At 42.5% G+C, this 16,427-nt stretch overlaps 2 protein-coding genes across 3 annotated transcripts; both read right to left on the bottom strand.

Moving 5' to 3' along the window:
• Positions 1 to 242: 242 nt before the first annotated feature.
• Positions 243 to 7,166, bottom strand: sxph (saxiphilin). The gene is made up of 17 exons (XM_084349793.1): positions 7,028 to 7,166; positions 6,517 to 6,680; positions 5,133 to 5,232; positions 4,870 to 5,046; positions 4,597 to 4,759; positions 4,423 to 4,487; positions 3,639 to 3,796; positions 3,340 to 3,526; positions 3,107 to 3,255; positions 2,905 to 2,995; positions 2,737 to 2,784; positions 2,466 to 2,648; positions 2,208 to 2,355; positions 1,786 to 1,868; positions 1,502 to 1,686; positions 1,045 to 1,231; positions 243 to 948 (listed from the first exon to the last, which is right to left on the bottom strand). Exons 1-17 carry the CDS (start codon positions 7,080 to 7,082, stop codon positions 905 to 907), a joined length of 2,187 nt encoding a protein of 728 aa, XP_084205919.1. The 5' UTR covers positions 7,083 to 7,166; the 3' UTR covers positions 243 to 904.
• sfi1 (SFI1 centrin binding protein) lies at positions 6,711 to 16,359 on the bottom strand. 2 transcript variants are annotated; one of them, XM_084349781.1, is made up of 30 exons: positions 15,735 to 16,359; positions 15,581 to 15,652; positions 15,344 to 15,454; positions 15,169 to 15,263; positions 14,965 to 15,082; positions 14,771 to 14,873; positions 14,532 to 14,688; positions 14,215 to 14,376; positions 14,057 to 14,127; positions 13,879 to 13,971; positions 13,694 to 13,791; positions 13,212 to 13,278; positions 12,867 to 12,997; positions 12,710 to 12,791; positions 12,434 to 12,612; positions 12,262 to 12,337; positions 11,767 to 11,862; positions 11,598 to 11,674; positions 11,403 to 11,505; positions 11,228 to 11,324; positions 10,965 to 11,125; positions 10,803 to 10,877; positions 10,204 to 10,278; positions 9,929 to 10,105; positions 9,666 to 9,847; positions 9,512 to 9,574; positions 9,179 to 9,422; positions 8,882 to 9,084; positions 8,687 to 8,786; positions 6,712 to 7,721 (listed from the first exon to the last, which is right to left on the bottom strand). In XM_084349781.1, the coding sequence occupies exons 1-30, from the start codon at positions 15,896 to 15,898 to the stop codon at positions 7,551 to 7,553; spliced, it is 3,603 nt and encodes a 1,200-aa protein (XP_084205907.1). In that variant the 5' UTR covers positions 15,899 to 16,359; the 3' UTR covers positions 6,712 to 7,550. The 2 variants fall into 2 exon arrangements, with proteins under 2 accessions (XP_084205908.1, XP_084205907.1); XM_084349782.1 differs by lacking the exon at positions 9,512 to 9,574 and having other exon boundaries at positions 6,711 to 7,721.
• Positions 16,360 to 16,427: the final 68 nt, after the last annotated feature.

Genomic DNA, 16,427 nt, shown 5'->3' with positions numbered 1-16,427 from the left:
CAAATATATTTAGATCAAGATTACTGCTCAGTTTTAATAACACTATTTCCATTTTTTTTCCTGAAGAAATTTAAATTATACTAATTATTTTTTAACATTAAAACCAACTTAATGTCATCACACACACTGCAGTACATAACTGTAGCCTACAAAACCAGTTATGACACAGTAGTCCCGGCTGCAATGAGCTGCTGTAGGTTTCCTTGAGTTTGGATATCTTTTTTTAAACCAAAGCTTTAATAATACAACAAGTGTAGCGGTCATGAAAATGTGTTTGAGTTTGAGGCCATTTATTTCAGTGCTGCTTTATGATTAATTAACAGTAATAAACATTGCATTAAAATGGCCTCCCCAAACATCTGATGGTTCCAAGTCTCAAACTCATTTACCACACTTAAAAAACAAATACAGTGATATAATAGGTGCATATAAAAGTGGAACAATTGAGGCACAACGTGGGTAATTTACATATGAATACAGTTTATACACACAGTGATTTTACACCCATATATATACACAAGTGTAGTCATGTCTTTTGTGTTTTGGTATTAACCTCAATGCTACATGTCACCTTAACTTGTTTTCATTAGCCTTTATGTTTGCACTTTGCTCTGTTACAAACAAATGTGTTTTGAGTTTTTTTTGAAAGACAGAAATGTTATACCTCATTTTAAGTTATAATAGGACCTGAAACTTGTTGAAGGCTTTTCTCTATCACTTAAGACTTGTGGAAAACATGAAAGCAGGTGCATGTGGCGATCACATCAGTTTGCAGTAGCGTCAGGCAGCAGACTTTAATCTCTGCTGTTAACAGGATGATACCAGTGACGGTTCGCAGTCATCACATGTTGATGAAACAAGTTTGCAGATGAAAGTTTGAACCGCTGGGTGTCCTGTGTGTCCATTAAAATATGCTGCACACGTCCTGATTACAAAACTCCAAGATATCTGTTGTAAAGAAAGCAGATGTCACCATTATGAACATGTGTGAGGGGTAGTTCACTTATTTGTCAGTCAAGCAAGTGTATTTGATCACAGTCGTACCAGAGTGTGTGCAGTTGAAGACAGTTTCTGCGTGACTGTAAAACTCTTCTCCGAGGATGGAGCGGTAGTCCATGTGGCTCGTGTGGACGAAACACTGAGTTGCATCTTTGAACAGCAGGTCACTTTCTCCATACTGCTGAGACTCAAAGAGCTTGAACTCTGCATTTGGGTTGGCCGCCAAAGTTTCCTAAAAGATTAAAAGAACATTTTAAAGAGTAATTATCCAATGAAACACTCCCATGACAACCATCATAATATAACTGTCTGCTCTGATTTCTGTCAGTATTCATCAGAAGAAGCAAAGAGCTGGATCTTTAGCAACAGTTACTGCTGGCAATAATGTTTTGGTACCAACAAATATTGGGCCCTCACTCAAATCAGGAGTCTAAGGATTTGTGGTTGAAAGCTATATGTGATTTTGGGATATATGAATAAAATTGGCTTGACTTGAGCTGACCTGAGACTTCATGAGGAAGTCGTAAACTCGTGCCGTGAGAACTGGCCGTGTCATGATGGTGTTCGGCGGGATGACTCCGAGGTTGCAGCTCTCCCACTCAGACAACGGGGCCCGACGGCCGTCACCACACAGCAGCTCAAAGTCTGACGACGTCCACCCGTCTGCCCAACCAGTGGAACTCAAACCTGATGTACAACATGACAAAGGCACAATGTAACACAATAAACACACCGTGTTTGTATCAGTGTGTGCATCATGTCAAAACTTCATATTGAATTTGTCACTGAGGATGTTGGACTGCAGGTTGTGCTGCTCCAGGAAGGCCACATCGCCGTAGCTTTTACCGCTCGGATCTCCAACCAGACACCTGCGAGTAATGAGTGAAGGATTAAAGGTTCAGTTCAGCCAAATTACATACAAACATTCTCTCACTTTGTCTTGGTAGCATCCAGCCACAACAGTCCCTATGAAAACAGTCGACTGTATATTTTGCAGATTATCCAAAACAATGTTGATTGACGATTTATTTATCATGATTATCATAAAGTGTTATCAAACAAATGTAAAAACAAAAGCATTTTATTGGCTGGATGTCAGAGAACACAAGTGAGAGTATCCATACTTTTCATAAAAACTCTTTAAATGCTCCACACCAGCAATCACAGATGAGCAGAAAGCTCTGGCTCAGGTGAGTCACTGTGCATACCTTAAAGCCCCCATGTTGCCATAGTAACGCTCATTGTGGTTGTCAGCACAGCGTTTGGTGGCGGCCTCCCCGGTGCCTCCCATACACACTTTACACAGATTCCCCTGAGAGCCAGGAAGACAGCCTTTCCAAAACACCCCGTTGTACACTGAGAAAACACAAAAACACATATCGTGATATTCTGATTACAAGAGGACTGTCAGTGTGAATGTGAAGTTGATAAATAAGTTACATGTGCAGGACTCCAGAGATCAGTACCTTGGTTTGGATCACAGGGGGAGCTGCTGTTATGCTCCAGACTTAACGTGTGTCTGTACGGCAGCAGCCAACCGGCTGGACTGTACATGTTGCTGTGACAGGAGCGACGGCCTCCGAGGTTCCCGATGAAAATGTTCCTGCTGGAGCGCTTCCCCACCGCCACGCCCACCACCGAGGGCAATACTGAGGACACGGACAGCAGCAGTTTCATTCAGTGTAAAAACAATAATCACGTCAGCTACGAGTAGTGTCATTTACTGCAGCGTTTTACCGTCTGTCTCCAGGTGGGTCGATCCCTCGGCTGGAACACACTCTCTTCCTGAGAGTCCAGGAGAAACACAGTGGAACAGATCAATATTCATTTATATACATATATATATATATATAGTCTGTATATTTAGAGCAGACTTTAGAAGAAAAGAAATGTAAACGGTCTCACCATAATATTCTGTGACAACAGGGACCAGACCACATTTTCCTGCGATGAAAGCGTGAGTTGCATCCAGTGAGACAGCGTCCACCTCGTCCCTCTGAAGCATCAGTGTCAGTGAATACAGCTTGTTTCGACTTAAATCATATGTGTTTTTTAAAAGTGTGATAAAACTTCAAAGTCCCAGCCTCCTGTGACTTAAACAACTTACCTTAATTTTCTCGATGCAGTCGCGGAGTGAGCCTGCTTTAACACACACCAGCGGGTCGGACTTTATACTGAGAGCCCACTGCTCACACTTCTTCTGCTCTGCGTGGCTGATACAGCACCACCGCACCACACTGTCCTCCAGTGAACTTCCTGCACACGAGCGGGTTCAATATGGTTAAAATCACAGCCATTAAACAACAACAACAACAAGCACAAACTAATTCGGGTCAGCACCTTCATGTCCAAGGCCTTTGAGGAGAGCCACATAATCCAGCCCCAGCACCTGACTGACGTCCATGTCATCTGGAAGAACAGCCAGCTTATCTGTCACATCTTTGAAGAGAAGGTCGTGCTCTCCAAAAGAAGAGGAGTTGAAGAGATGGAAGCGCTGTCGCTCTCGCCCTTGTTGACCAAACAGCACCTAAACAACAATAAACAATCCAACAAAATATTTTAATGAGGTGAAAGCAACAAAATGATATATGTGGGAAAAGGGGGGAAAGAAAAAGACTTAACAAAAACAAAAAAAGTACCTGCACCGTCTGTAGAAACTTGCGAGCAACCTTGCGGAAGTTAAATCTGGTCACCATGCCGCCTCCTGGACCACGTCCCAGATTACAATTTCTGTAGCCGCTGAGAGGAGCTTGTGTGCCGTCTGTGCACAGTAAGCTGAACTTGTCTCTGTCACTGTCTGAGAGAACAAACAGAAGAAGAACAGAAGATGATATTGTTGACATCATGCAAAAACCTGTTGATCCTAATCACTGATGACAGACTCTGATCTGATCTCGTGCTAACCAGATTTAATATAACATGATTACATGTGTAACCCTTTTAAGCGCAGACTGATTTGATTAAACTGGAAGAAAACTAAGGCTCCAACTTATTCTGCACTTGTGAAAGCTTTTCTGCAGCATCTGCATTTAGGAAAGATGAAATTGTCATTGAGAGGGTGTGGCGGGGCCGTTTTTAGCTTTTTTCAGGGGCCCTGTGCAAAATGGGGCCCCTGATTGTGTGAAACTATGGGGCAAGGGATTCCAGACTCTTTTTATTTATTTATTTTATCTATTTATTTTTACATAACTATACACTCAAAAGTGTTTTTCTTAAAGTAAGGCAAAAATCTGAAATTGGTGATGGGCACTATATGATATATATGGCATAATTTGGATGGTGGTAATCTGTGTCAGTTTATTGAGGCTTCCAGTTTATTAGTTTTGTAACTTCTCGCCCATTAGGACACCTCAGAATTATTTTTTAATCATAGATCAGTAGAACAGTGAGATGTTTTAGGAGTCCATTAGAAGATTAGTTTACCTTCAATACTTTCAAGAGCCAGATGGTCCACAAAGGCGACGTCTCCTGCTCCGCTCCTGAGACATCTGTGACAGAGCAAAAAGAAGAACTTCACTTCTCTGCTGTTCTGACTGTCTTCATGTTTGAAATACAGCAAATGTGCGTCATTAAGTTGAGAGCTTTGTTGAGCCCGACCTGAGGGCCCCTTGGCTGTTGTAGAAGGGCTCACTGTGTGACGTTTCGCAGTGGTAATTCTTCTGGCGTATGTAGGACTTCTGGCCTTGGCACAGAGCGCACAGAGGTGGCGCCATAGCCGCAGCTCCAGGAATGCAGCTGGCACTGAAGAAGGTGCTGACGTCTGCTCGAGAGGAGAAAAACAAGTGAGGGGACTGAAAATCAGTGGACCAGAAACGACAAAATAGAAAACAGAAAGACTTTCCACACTGGAGCTGACTGCAATCCCATTACCCTGACTGAGCGGCTGCTCCTTTGACCAGCTCAGGTAGTTGCGGGACAGCAGGAAGCCGAGAGGGAGACTCCATCCAGCCGTCCATCGAACCCCACTGTGACAGCTCCTGAGGCCCTGCAGGGACCGTATGTCCACACTGCTGTTTCTCACCACAGCCACAGACAGAATACAGCCTCCTGCACGACTCACACAGACACACTGACTCAGACACCACTGCTGAAGAGAGATGCTGAAGTGTCCCAGAAACATGAGGTCAACCTACCGTCACTGTAGATCTCCTTGGCAACGACGACGAGGCCGAACTGCTTCACAGCAGAATAAACTTCTCCTGCATCTAATGTCACTAAATCAGCACGGTTAGCCTGAAACAAAGCACTAACACAGTGAGTCTACATATCAGAAAAGAGACCTAACTATAGTGGTTCATTACACAGTGAGGGCTTCCATTAGGCCCGTGCAAAATCAGTCAAGAAAGGTCATATGTGCATGTCAGTAACAATTGGTCATGTAGGTATTCAAATATTTGAAAACACATTTGAATTTTACTGAAACATTGATGGATGGATGGATGGGGGAGGGAGAAGTACCTGTTTAGTAATGATATTTTTGGCCAATTTATCTCCTGTTCAAAAAGTATGACAATGAATTTAATTTGGATTATAATAATTTGATTTTCAGTATTTCTTTCATGTAATAAAACAAAACAAAACTTTATAAAAGCTAATTTGTCTCTTATTTCCTCCCGATCACTTTTAAAGAGTCAAAACTAGTCTCAAGTCCAGTCACGAGTCTTTACCCTTCAAGTCCAATTCGAGTCTCAAGTCATTTATTTTCCATCAGGTCAAGTTGCAAGTCATCAAAACTTTGACTCGACTCGAGTCCAAGTCACAGTGACTTGAGTCCACATCTCTGGCTTTGGCTCTTCCCGGTTTGGATGTTTTCTCCTTTTCCACGTACCGACCTCTGTTGTTATCATCAAGAGTAGAGCTAAACTGATTCCAACAGGTATTAGCGCATATGGTGGCTGATAAATTACAAGAAATCATAGCACAAAAAACTGCCAAAAAGAGCACAGGCAAGTAGATTTGTCACCTATAAAACATCATGTGCACACTTTGTCACAATTCTTAATTCCTAGTAAGAAGCATAAGGGATCCTGATCAAGTTCATGCAAATATTGTTTTTTTAAATATTTAAATATCAATATTTGCCTCTAATACCCAATATCAATCGAGCTCTTAAAAAACTCTCCTGGCCTTAATCATTGTTGCTTACAGCTTTACAAACCTGTTGACCTGATCTGCCCTTCAGGAAAAGTAATCTGTGACACTTTATACAACAAATTTGACTGTGCTTAATATTCTCAATAACACTGAAAGTTGTCACTTGAGTGGGAAAGTCCACTTGAGTTTTTCAAAATAATATCTGTTGTCAGTATGTCTATTATTTTTTGCAACTCAGGTTTTAACTTCTGAGAAAATATTAAGAAGAAATCCACTTGTCCATCCAAAGTTTTCTTTGTGTATTTGTCAAGAAAATGCTTCATTGTTTGAATTGAATACGCATGTAGAAGCACACACAAACATAGCTTCACATGGCCGTTATTTCCGACAGTCCTTTAAGTTTTACGGTGAAGGATGTCTCACCCTGATCCTGTCGATGCAGTCAGTCGTGCTGGACGCTCTTATGCATGAGAGTTTGGCAAACGCTGCCACAGCAGCTGGCGGCAGCACTGCCACCAGAGCTTTCCCGAGCTCTGCGCACTTCCTCTGCTCAGGATCGGACACCGTGCACCACCGCATCTTCTTAGCTGACAAACAAGTGACAGTTCATTAGAAGATATACATTCTGTAGAGAATGTGTCTACTTCATGCATATTGTGTTTTAGTAAGATGCAGGAGTTTAATGATTTCTTTGTGCATTCTGATCTAAAGTCAACCGTGGTGAAGAGTGAAATGATTTTACAACATTTAGTGTTTAAATCAGTTTTAATAAAGTCCACAAAAAGACTAAAAAGAGGGAAACAATCTTTCCAACAACAATCGAAAGTCAACATCAACAAAATGAAAAGACTTTTAGAGACACATTGATCCTGAATATAAACAAAATATAACTTAACAATGTAAGCAAATAAACTAGTTCTGTAACAAAACTTACCCCTGATGCAGCAGACAAAGATGACAAAGAGTAAAATGGCATAAAGTCCTCTCATTCTGCCCTGCTGATTCTCAAACCTGTCTTATCTCTTCTGCAGAGCACAACAAACAGCTGTCCTTTCTGTTAGTCTCAAATCCCCACACTCCTGCATGGATTTTCCACAGTATTAGAGGTACCAAAGCATAAATAGAAAACCTACTGCGCAAGGGCAGCTCCTCTGAAGACAGTAAAGTCACTTTTTTTTTCACACATATGGAAAATATTTAGCACCATCTGTTAGAAGGACGACCCCTAGCTAATGTTTTTGTACATTTTAAGAGTGGATGTAGCAGTGAGAGCTGCTGTAAGGCACAAACAGCCAGTTGGAAGACGATAAATAGCATACATGGACATTTTTTCCTTACGAGCTCGGGCCAAAAGCTCAGAAAATATGTATCAGCTGGTGGACAGTTTTCTTAATCCACTTTCAGTTTCAGTTTGCTTGTTAAATGTGATCCGAGCAGACGAACAACAGTCCGAACGATCAGCAGGTGCCTTCACTTTTGCTGTGTGTGAGCACTATCTGCTGTAATGTTGTAAACGCAGAGTGATCTGTGAGGACGGTCTGTAAATGTTGGATCCTCTCTGCATGAAGCAGCATTGTTGGTTTCCGTTTGGCCAGTTCGGTGGACAGACTGTGGATGCGCTTCTCCAGCTGTCAAAAAAACATAAAGTTGAGTGTCAGTGATTTCCAGTGGTGGACTAATTATTCTGAATCTTTTACATAAGTAAAATTATAAATACCACACTGGGAAAATACTTAAATTAAAAGTCCTGTATCAAACTTACTTGTACTTACTTAAGAAAAAGTTTGTGAGTATTATCAGTAAAAGTACTCATTCTGCAGTACAATATAGTCCCTGTCACTCTTTGAGTATTACATCTAATGTTTCTGGATAAATATTATTGCTGCACCAGGAACTATTAAAGTCCAAGAGCTCAGAAAAACCACCTGTTTTCAGCTTTGTGACAAGGCATTTTCCAGCTAATCCAAGAAGGTCTTTAAAGAGTTTATTCAGTTTAAGAGGGAGGAGAATTTTCTCAACCCATAAAGGAACACTTTATCCTTCAGTTACTTTGTTTTCACTGGACAGGCCTGAAAAGTAACTAGTAACTAAAGCTGTGAGACAAAAATTGTTGAGTAAAAAGTACAATATGTGCCTCCGAGAGAAGAAGAATAAAGTTGCATAAAATGGGTATACTTCAGTATTCAAGTAGATCAACTTGTACAGTACTTTAGTTAATGTACTTAGTTACATTCATCTACTGGTGGTTTTATATACCGTTTCCCTCATGTGACCTCTGATCGCCTTTGATTTATTGTCCTCACAGGAATGCATGAATAATTGAAGCCATCAGCAGAAGTAATTTGGGAAGTTACCTCAGAATAACTTTCCTCATGATCAGCACCTCACACGTCTCTCTCCATAATAACAAAAAACTCAGAAGGCTAAATGTATTTCTACTGATCATACAGCAGAACTGCATAAATAGAGACATAGGTAGATTTTTATCAGCAATGGTGGTTGTTTAACAATAACAACTCATGATCCCATGCTAGTCATGTCTTTTGTTGTTTCTTGTTAATCATAATAAACAATGACGCAATCATCTTCCTACCTCCTCCAACTCTTGACAAACAGTATCTTTCTCCATTTGTTCCTCCTGTCCGCTGGTCTGCAGCCAACTTAGTAACACCTCTTTCAGTTTTTGCCATGCCCTGAGAGAGCACACACAATCAAAATCAGCCACAATGCAGACGATGTGTTCGACAACTCGACAAGAATGGAAACGCAGTTCTTACAGATTTCTTACCGGAGCTGCTTCCTGTCCTGTTGGTACGTCTTCATGTCCAGCTGGATGCTGAGCAGCTCTCTGGTCAGAGCTGAAGTCGGATCTGTTGCTGCAGTTTCTGCACTGGCAGGTGCAGCTGTCATACCTGGATGAGCTGATGTGTGTTGTTTAAAGGGAGGAACAAGCAGAGGATCTCCAAAACCTGAGCTGCTGCTCTTCCACAACTTGGAAACAAATGCAGACGATACAACTAAAGTCAAGTTACTTTAACACTGAATGCACACTGATGTCTGTCCAAGTCACAGAGGTGATTATTACCGTATCTTCAGCCGCGGTGGTCATGAATGCAGAGGGAGGTAAAAGAACATCTTGTTTCTCCTGAGGAGAGCCAACAGTGGATGAGTGAGGTTCAGAGGGTGACACATTGGATATTGTGGTGCTCATATGTGTGGAGCTGACAGGGATGTTAACAGGATGGAGGCAGGACAACACTGTACGATGACTGAGCTGCGAGGGTTTTGGAGCTGCTTCAGCGCCTGTGATGGCCGACTGATCTTGGGTGCTAGAAAACAAAAGAAGAAAAAAGAATTTTAACATGATGTTTCGATTTAACTTCTAATTTGTTGATTATGTAGAAAACAACAGTGTTACTTTATTTTCAGTTGAGACTCAGACTGTTCTGGGCGGCGACGTGGCTGACGTCGAGGCGGACGGCTGAGCAGCATGCAAAGAAAATGAAAAGCTCTCTAAAACTGGGACCATGTGTTGAACACAGATTCAAAGGCTGTCAGCGGCTCAGACTCACAGCTTAGTAAGCACTTCATCTTCATCCTCCTGCTCCACCGACCCAGGTGTAGTCAAACAGAAGGTCACACTCTTTTTTGGCAGCTGCACTTTAACCTTTTGCTCCCTGTGCGGTTTGCACAGCGCCCGCTGCTTCCACCTCATCGCACAGCGCCTCACCACTCTCTGGAGATGTCTTGATCTCTGCAGGACACAGGCAGACTTGGTAAACTTAAACTTAATATCTGAAGTGAAATTTAAACACACACACATACAGAGACACACCTGCTCTTGGCTGTGCTGTGTGAGGCTCGTCGTGATGTCGTTCATGTGAGCAGCGTACGTGAGGATGCACGTCACGCCCTCCCTCAGCAGCTGGTCTCTGTAGACCTGTGCAGCTCTGGCGGCCTGCTCTTGTTTCCTGCGCTGCTCTGTGACGCACAGCCTCCACCCAAACAACACCTGCAGCAGGTTGAGATGGGTTAAAGCACGTGCGCACCAGTTATTCTAATATATAGCTCAGTTTTGCAGTGAGAGAAGAATGTGCAGGCAGGTGTTACCTTGGCCTGAAGAGTGAGGGACCAGTGCCAGAGCGCTCGCTCCGTCTGCTCAGCTTCTCGCTGTCTGTGCTGCAGCTGTTAGCAGGAAGGAAACCAAAGTCACAGCCAGGTTAAACAGAGTGAGTCGAACCACATACAAATATCTGACAGCCTGACCTTGATATCTGCTCCATATAGCAAGCTGAATGATTAGCATCACAAATAAAACAAGGCCAAAACTTCACATATCTACATCTGGCATAGATTATCAACAAACAGAGGACTATAGTGACTTCATAGTTTATGTTTCCATACAGTTGAAGGACGTGTGAGAGACATTTTTTAGAAAATGAATAATCAAACTCAAGGCAGGAGAGGCCAAGATATCCTGACTTAAAAAGCAAAAAAAAAAAAGAAAAAGAAAAAAAAAGAGCACTGGATCCTATAATTTCAATCATGCATCAGGGTCATGTTGTTGTCACAAAAAGCTCCTCCTGAATCAATGCAACTGTTTTACTGGCTGAGTTGTGCTCCTCATGTGAAGTTAAGTGATCTTTATTTGTAAAATGAGTGGCGTTAAAGAGGTTTAAGTATTTGTGTGAAAAAGAATATCAACAAACCTTCACTTGCCACAGTTCAAAGTATTTCTGGTACATCTTTAACCTCAGCAAAATGATCCCCTGTCGCTTCATTACCTACAAAATAAACACATTTTTAAAAAGCCATGTTACAGCATGAAGTCACCAAAGTGACTTTAGATAACAGATAATGAAGTTAAAAACCTTTTTTCTATGATACTGTGTGCGATGCTTCTTCCATGCTTCCAGTGTCTTAGAAAGGAGTCTGTACTCATGGTACCGTCTGGCTTTTTCCATGTACATCCTCTCCCTCCGAGCCTCCCTGGTTTGTTTCCTCCATCGTCTGAAAGACTGCAGTAGGTGAACTAAACAGAGGTAACATCAAGTTAAAAAGTGTTGACCAAATCAGGTACACATGGCTAATTTTCAAAGCAGAATACTGACAGAACATTGAGCTCTGTTCCTACCTTGATTTATGGACCTCTGAGCCCTGATGACTGCTTCCCCCTGCTGGTGGCGTCTGAGCACTGCACGTGTTGCTGCTTCTCTCCAAGCAAGAAACACCTTGAAGGAATTAGAAAGAAATGAGCAAAAGCTCCAACAAAGTATAATAACTATGATAGTTTGAGGCAGCTTTAGAACCTTAAGTTGAAGGAAATGCTGAAAATGATTTTGTGCTCGTCGCTCCATGAGCCTGACTTCTGTTAGCAGCGCTGCGTTCTCCCTCCAAACACACAGAACCTTCCTGGAGAGAGATGTTATTGAGACTGAGGAGATGAAGCTGGTATGAATCATTAAGAAAGGAACAAGAAGAGGGTTCTTGTTCATGTTCAGTACCTGAGAAAGTTCTGTTCTTGTTGTCTGTGAAGTTCCTCTGCATGATCGTAGATCTGAGACACCTGGAGGTGGTGCATCTGTGAATACAGCATGCCGCAGTGCATCAGCTCTAACATCATCTTTATGACTCCAACTTTAAGAAATCATGGTCATACAAACACTGATGTACCTTCCAGGCAACCAACGTGTGATTGAGAAGTTTAACTTCATGGTAACTCTTCATCTGCTCCAGTCTGCTCTTCTTCACTCGCTGGCTCTGAACAAACTGGACAAACAGTCAGGAACAGGAACAAAAACACAGACCTGAGACAGATAACTGTGCATTGAATGTGTGTTGGTACCACTGCCTTCCTGATTTTCTTGAAAATATATAAAACATAAAAAGAGGATTTAAACAGACTGTGTCATAATCCAATGATGAGCTCTAAAATGAGACACATATGTAGGTCTTATAATGCTGAACAAATTAAGAAGAGGAGAGCAGTGTTTTGGGGATAAATACAGCAGGTCTCATTAAGACACTGTTACCAGAGATGTACACAGAACAGCTTAAAAGAAAATGCAAGTTTCCAGACCTAAACAGATCACTTCCTGTCTTTTTTTCAACCTTGAGCTTAACGAACAGATGCCCATCACATGTTATGATCAAATACTACAGACTCACCCGTTTCCATTTTCTGAGAGCCCATCTCATGCAGCACAGGTCACCCTGATGACAAGCCTGCTGCTCTCGATTTCTCCTGACATGCAAACAAAATACAAAAATATATGTTAGACAACAGACCAGCAAGTCCACCTCTCTACTCAAACACTTCATCAGCACTTTATTGCCTCACCTGTCTCGTATCTCAGTGCTGTTGTCCTTCCACTCTGTCATCGTCTTGTGAAGCAGCCTGTACAGGTACAGACTGTCTGAAGCCGTCTGTTTCTCCTCCTCGTTGATCTGCTGCTCTGTCCGCTGGCTCCAGCGACACCAGGCTCTCTGCAAGTGGCCCCGCTCCTCGTGTAGAATAGCCTGACAGCAGAGAGTTATCCGTCAGTATCTGATACACAGCCGGGCTCTCGATCAACAACATGCAGTAGTTTGTGTTTCCCTTTACAGCTGAACGTACCATCCTCTCAGAAAGCATCTGCTCCTTCTGCTTCTCTGATCGTCCCCACCAGGTGTAAAACACCCAAGTGTACTGACGCTGCCTGACAACACATCAAAACAGTCAGATCAGCTCTGCTTCATCTACAACAGATGAACAACTCCAGGTGGTAACTCACCGATTAAACAATTCTGCTTTGTGTCTCCTCTGTTCGTGGAGTCTTCTCTGCAGGGTGAACTCGACCCATGAGTCGAAACACCGAGGCAACATGCGTTCAGCAAACCAAATGTCTGCATGATGCTCCAGTTCCTGCAGAAAAACATGATGTTTGTGAATTTGCAATTAAACTACATATACAAATATTTACATTATTGATTCGGGTCACACAGATATCCCTCATATTTTCAACAACTGTTTGCCTTAATTTTGAAGGAATCAATAAACTGTAACATTATAATGTTTATACAGAATACCCTGAGAATATCTGCAGAACATGCCGGTAACGTTCTGGATCTAAAAATACCTGCATGTGTCTCCGCTCAGCGAGCATCTCTCTCCAGTGGGGGAAACAGCTACTTAACAGGGATGAGCTGTAAAGAAAAAAATATTCCTGTTAAAATGAAATCCAAAGTAGGCAACAACTTCATAGGAAATATGCAACATGCTTGTAACCTGGATGTTACAACAAGAAGCAATTAAAGGTCCAGTGTGTAGGATTTAGTGGCATCTAGCCATGTGGATGGAGATTGCAACCAACTGAGCAAACCTCGTCTCAACTTCCGCTATGGTGGACGCTAAAAAAATGAAAAGCCCTCTTTAGACATAAAGGGATCATTCTCTGGCAACGAAAACATAACTTTTAGTTTGAGGTGATTATACACTAATGAAAATGTAATCGCGACCCCTAAATCCTCCTAAATCATATACACTGAACCATAAATACAGTTTTTCACACTAGGTGAAACATAGCTACAGGGAGGGATTGGGAAGTGTAAATTATAGCACCTGTGTTTAGTCAGTGCCATGTCTCCAAGGGGTTGAAAACTCTTGTCTTCGGCCTCCTCCAGACGGTCCTGCCACAGCTTCCAAAACGTACATGTCACCTATGAAAAACATTAAACCTTTAGAAGCTTTAAAAGTGTTCATTTTTGACGATGTGATATCAGGATGATGGAGCGCTCGGCAGTTACAGTTTGATGATGATGTTGGACAGCCATGTTGTTGTTCAGTCGGTGTGTTTTGTTCCACACGACGTTAACAGAAAGTCCCTGCAATCCAGCACGCTGCAACAAGAACACAGTGATCAACGCATAAAATTATCGCACTCTCGGTTTCTGTGCAGTTTTCTTAATTTTTGGGGAATCTCACCAGTAGATGATGATGACGATGTTGAAGTGCAATCCTGTTTCTTTCATCCTCTTCTCTGCACAACGTCACATCTGCTTATAAGCTCAAGAATCAAACAGCTGTACTGACGTAGAATAGCAATGAAAGTGTAAGGTTGATTTGTTTTATGTTTAGGATACAAGCTCTCCAGCGCTCCAGTGCTCTGCGCTGTGTGCTCTGTACGGCCAAATGCCCTGCAGCTCGCAAACGGTCCTCCTTACTCTGCTTGTGATGCAACGCGCTGCTCCACTTACTCCAACACATCATCAACAGGTGGAGATGGTACGCACGCTGAGCCACAGCTAAAAAATAAAATCAAAAAACATAAAACTCCCAAAAGCTGGGGCCACGTATGCTCACTGACAGCACCTACATTGGCATATCAGGACTCTAAGGGCGAGTGAGACCAGGGGTGTAGGGGTGTGTTTAAATAAAGAAAGAGGTAAATTTTAATGACCTTGTGACTTTTTCTTGGTTTGGACACAAGACACATAACTTTTCCAGCGATGTAAAGCTTTTCTTTTCAGTATCAGGATGAAGAGAAGTGCAGCTTTGGATTCCTTCTCTCTCCAGCAACAAGCACCTGTGTGCATTTCTTTCCACTGAAACCAAGTCTAAAAAACAGAACAACAATCAGAGATCAATGATCAGCACACAAAATGCTGACTATATATCATTTATGGATCACGTCTTTACCCTGCTCTGTAAAGTTAGTGCTCTCTGTTTCAGGGCTTGGTCCTGTAAAGCGTAAAGGTCTTGATGCTGCTGCAGCCTGGTCTGCCACAACCTCCATGCTGAACTGCAGAGGTGAAAAAACCCAGCTGTGTTAAAATCAATTATCCACTCAGCATTATAAGTGTATATCTGATTTATAAATACAATGATCATACTGCAGGGTTGTGAGTCTGTTCAGCTCAAGGGCAGAGTCAAGCATCCTGTTCTTCATTTGCCTCATCTCTGTGAAAACCTCCCATTTCTCCCAAACCAGTCGCATCCGCTGCCTGTCGGCTAGATAAGGAAACAAAGTGATGAACGACAAAACAGCTGATTTTGACGTGTAACAAAACACAAAGCTACAAAGTCCAAAATTTTACCAAATGATTTAGCATGTTGGATTTTGCTCTTCTTTTCCATCTGCAGTGACACAAACATTCGCCAGCGCTGGAACGCCAGGTTGTACAGATAATACCTGAAAAACAAAAATCACCATCAGCAGACGCAAAGACTGTCTGTGACCAGTTGACTAAGGTACAAGACTGTATGATGCACCTGTTGTGACACTCTGCCCGCATTATGAGACTCCACTCCCTCCTTGAAGTCCACCACTCGTCTCTCCACCCTCCAAAGGCTCGTCTCAGGACCACGCTCCTATAGTGGGACCTGAAACATGCAAGAGGACTCAGGATCAAAGTGGCAACCAGACTGCGATCCAACTTTAAAGGCAAAATCCTTTAGAAATGTCTGATTTCAACAACTCCAATTTGCAAAATGGATGTCACATGTCACCTGGCTTTATGAAGAAGAATTCGTCCAAAGGTGTTGTGCATCCATATCTTCAGGAACTTCCTTGCCAAGTGCCTGCAGGGGTTGAAAAAGTTGGACTAAGTTACACACGGTGAGATACAAGTTGTAAACTGGAATACATGGAGAGTGTCAGCACCTTATTCTCAGCTCCTTGAGTCGTCCACCTTTGTTCCAGCTGTATCCAACTCTGTAAGGAAACTTTCTGGTGTGAACTTTGCGGGCTTGTTTCGTCCCATCACCAGAACTGACACTGCTTGGTCGGGGTCTTACTGGATCCGGCTTTCTGACGTTACTTTGCATTTTATTAAATCAGGCCACTAATGCGCAGAACTGTAAAACCACAACACCACATCTGACTCAAAGCAACACAACTTTACGACCTTTTTAAGTCATTTGTTTCCTCCTTCATCAATGTGATGAGATTGTTTGGGTAACTAAGTGCCGCGCGTTTGTTTTTCCTGATCACGTGGTCGCGGGTGTGACACTAGGGTCTGTTCCAGACGCAGTTGTCAATGGCAACAGGCAGCGCCGGTGCTCTGCGTAGCACACAAAGCACAAAGTTTAGGTCTCTTTGGCGTTTTCAAACTATTAAATAATCTTTTCGGACTGAAACTGATTAAATAGTTAAAACAACGCATCTTTTATACTGGAGTTTAAACTGTGGCATATTTATTCTCGCTGCGCAGTACAGGTTGCTAAAAAATCAGGAACGCACCCAGGGTCCTTTAAGAGTAAGGGATGCTTGCAATGAACTCCTAGACAGTCCATGAGGGCGGAGTGTGACGATTACACAAAGCAGCACCAAAGGACGGCTATGACAGAGCGACAA

This window comes from Pagrus pagrus (assembly GCF_965226575.1).
Source record: "Pagrus pagrus genome assembly, chromosome: 3".
Lineage (NCBI taxonomy): Eukaryota > Metazoa > Chordata > Actinopteri > Spariformes > Sparidae > Pagrus > Pagrus pagrus.
Note: the sequence above shows the minus strand (reverse complement) of the source record. Positions and strands in the feature narration are given on the sequence as shown.

What these genes read in the sequence shown, in the direction of transcription:
- sfi1 (XM_084349781.1), bottom strand. Translation starts at nt 15,898, where the DNA reads ATGCAAAGTAACGTCAGAAAGCCGGATCCAGTAAGACCCCGACCAAGC. An exon ending in AACCAAGAAAAAGTCACAAG is followed by an intron (nt 14,377 to 14,531) that starts GTCATTAAAATT and finishes TTTATTTTTTAG; the next exon opens with CTGTGGCTCAGCGTGCGTAC. An exon ending in CACAGTATCATAGAAAAAAG is followed by an intron (nt 10,878 to 10,964) that starts GTTTTTAACTTC and finishes TTTATTTTGTAG; the next exon opens with GTAATGAAGCGACAGGGGAT.
- sxph (XM_084349793.1), bottom strand. Translation starts at nt 7,082, where the DNA reads ATGAGAGGACTTTATGCCATTTTACTCTTTGTCATCTTTGTCTGCTGC. An exon ending in CAAGGAGATCTACAGTGACG is followed by an intron (nt 5,047 to 5,132) that starts GTAGGTTGACCT and finishes TGAGTCGTGCAG; the next exon opens with GAGGCTGTATTCTGTCTGTG. An exon ending in ACTTCCTCATGAAGTCTCAG is followed by an intron (nt 1,232 to 1,501) that starts GTCAGCTCAAGT and finishes TTAATCTTTTAG; the next exon opens with GAAACTTTGGCGGCCAACCC.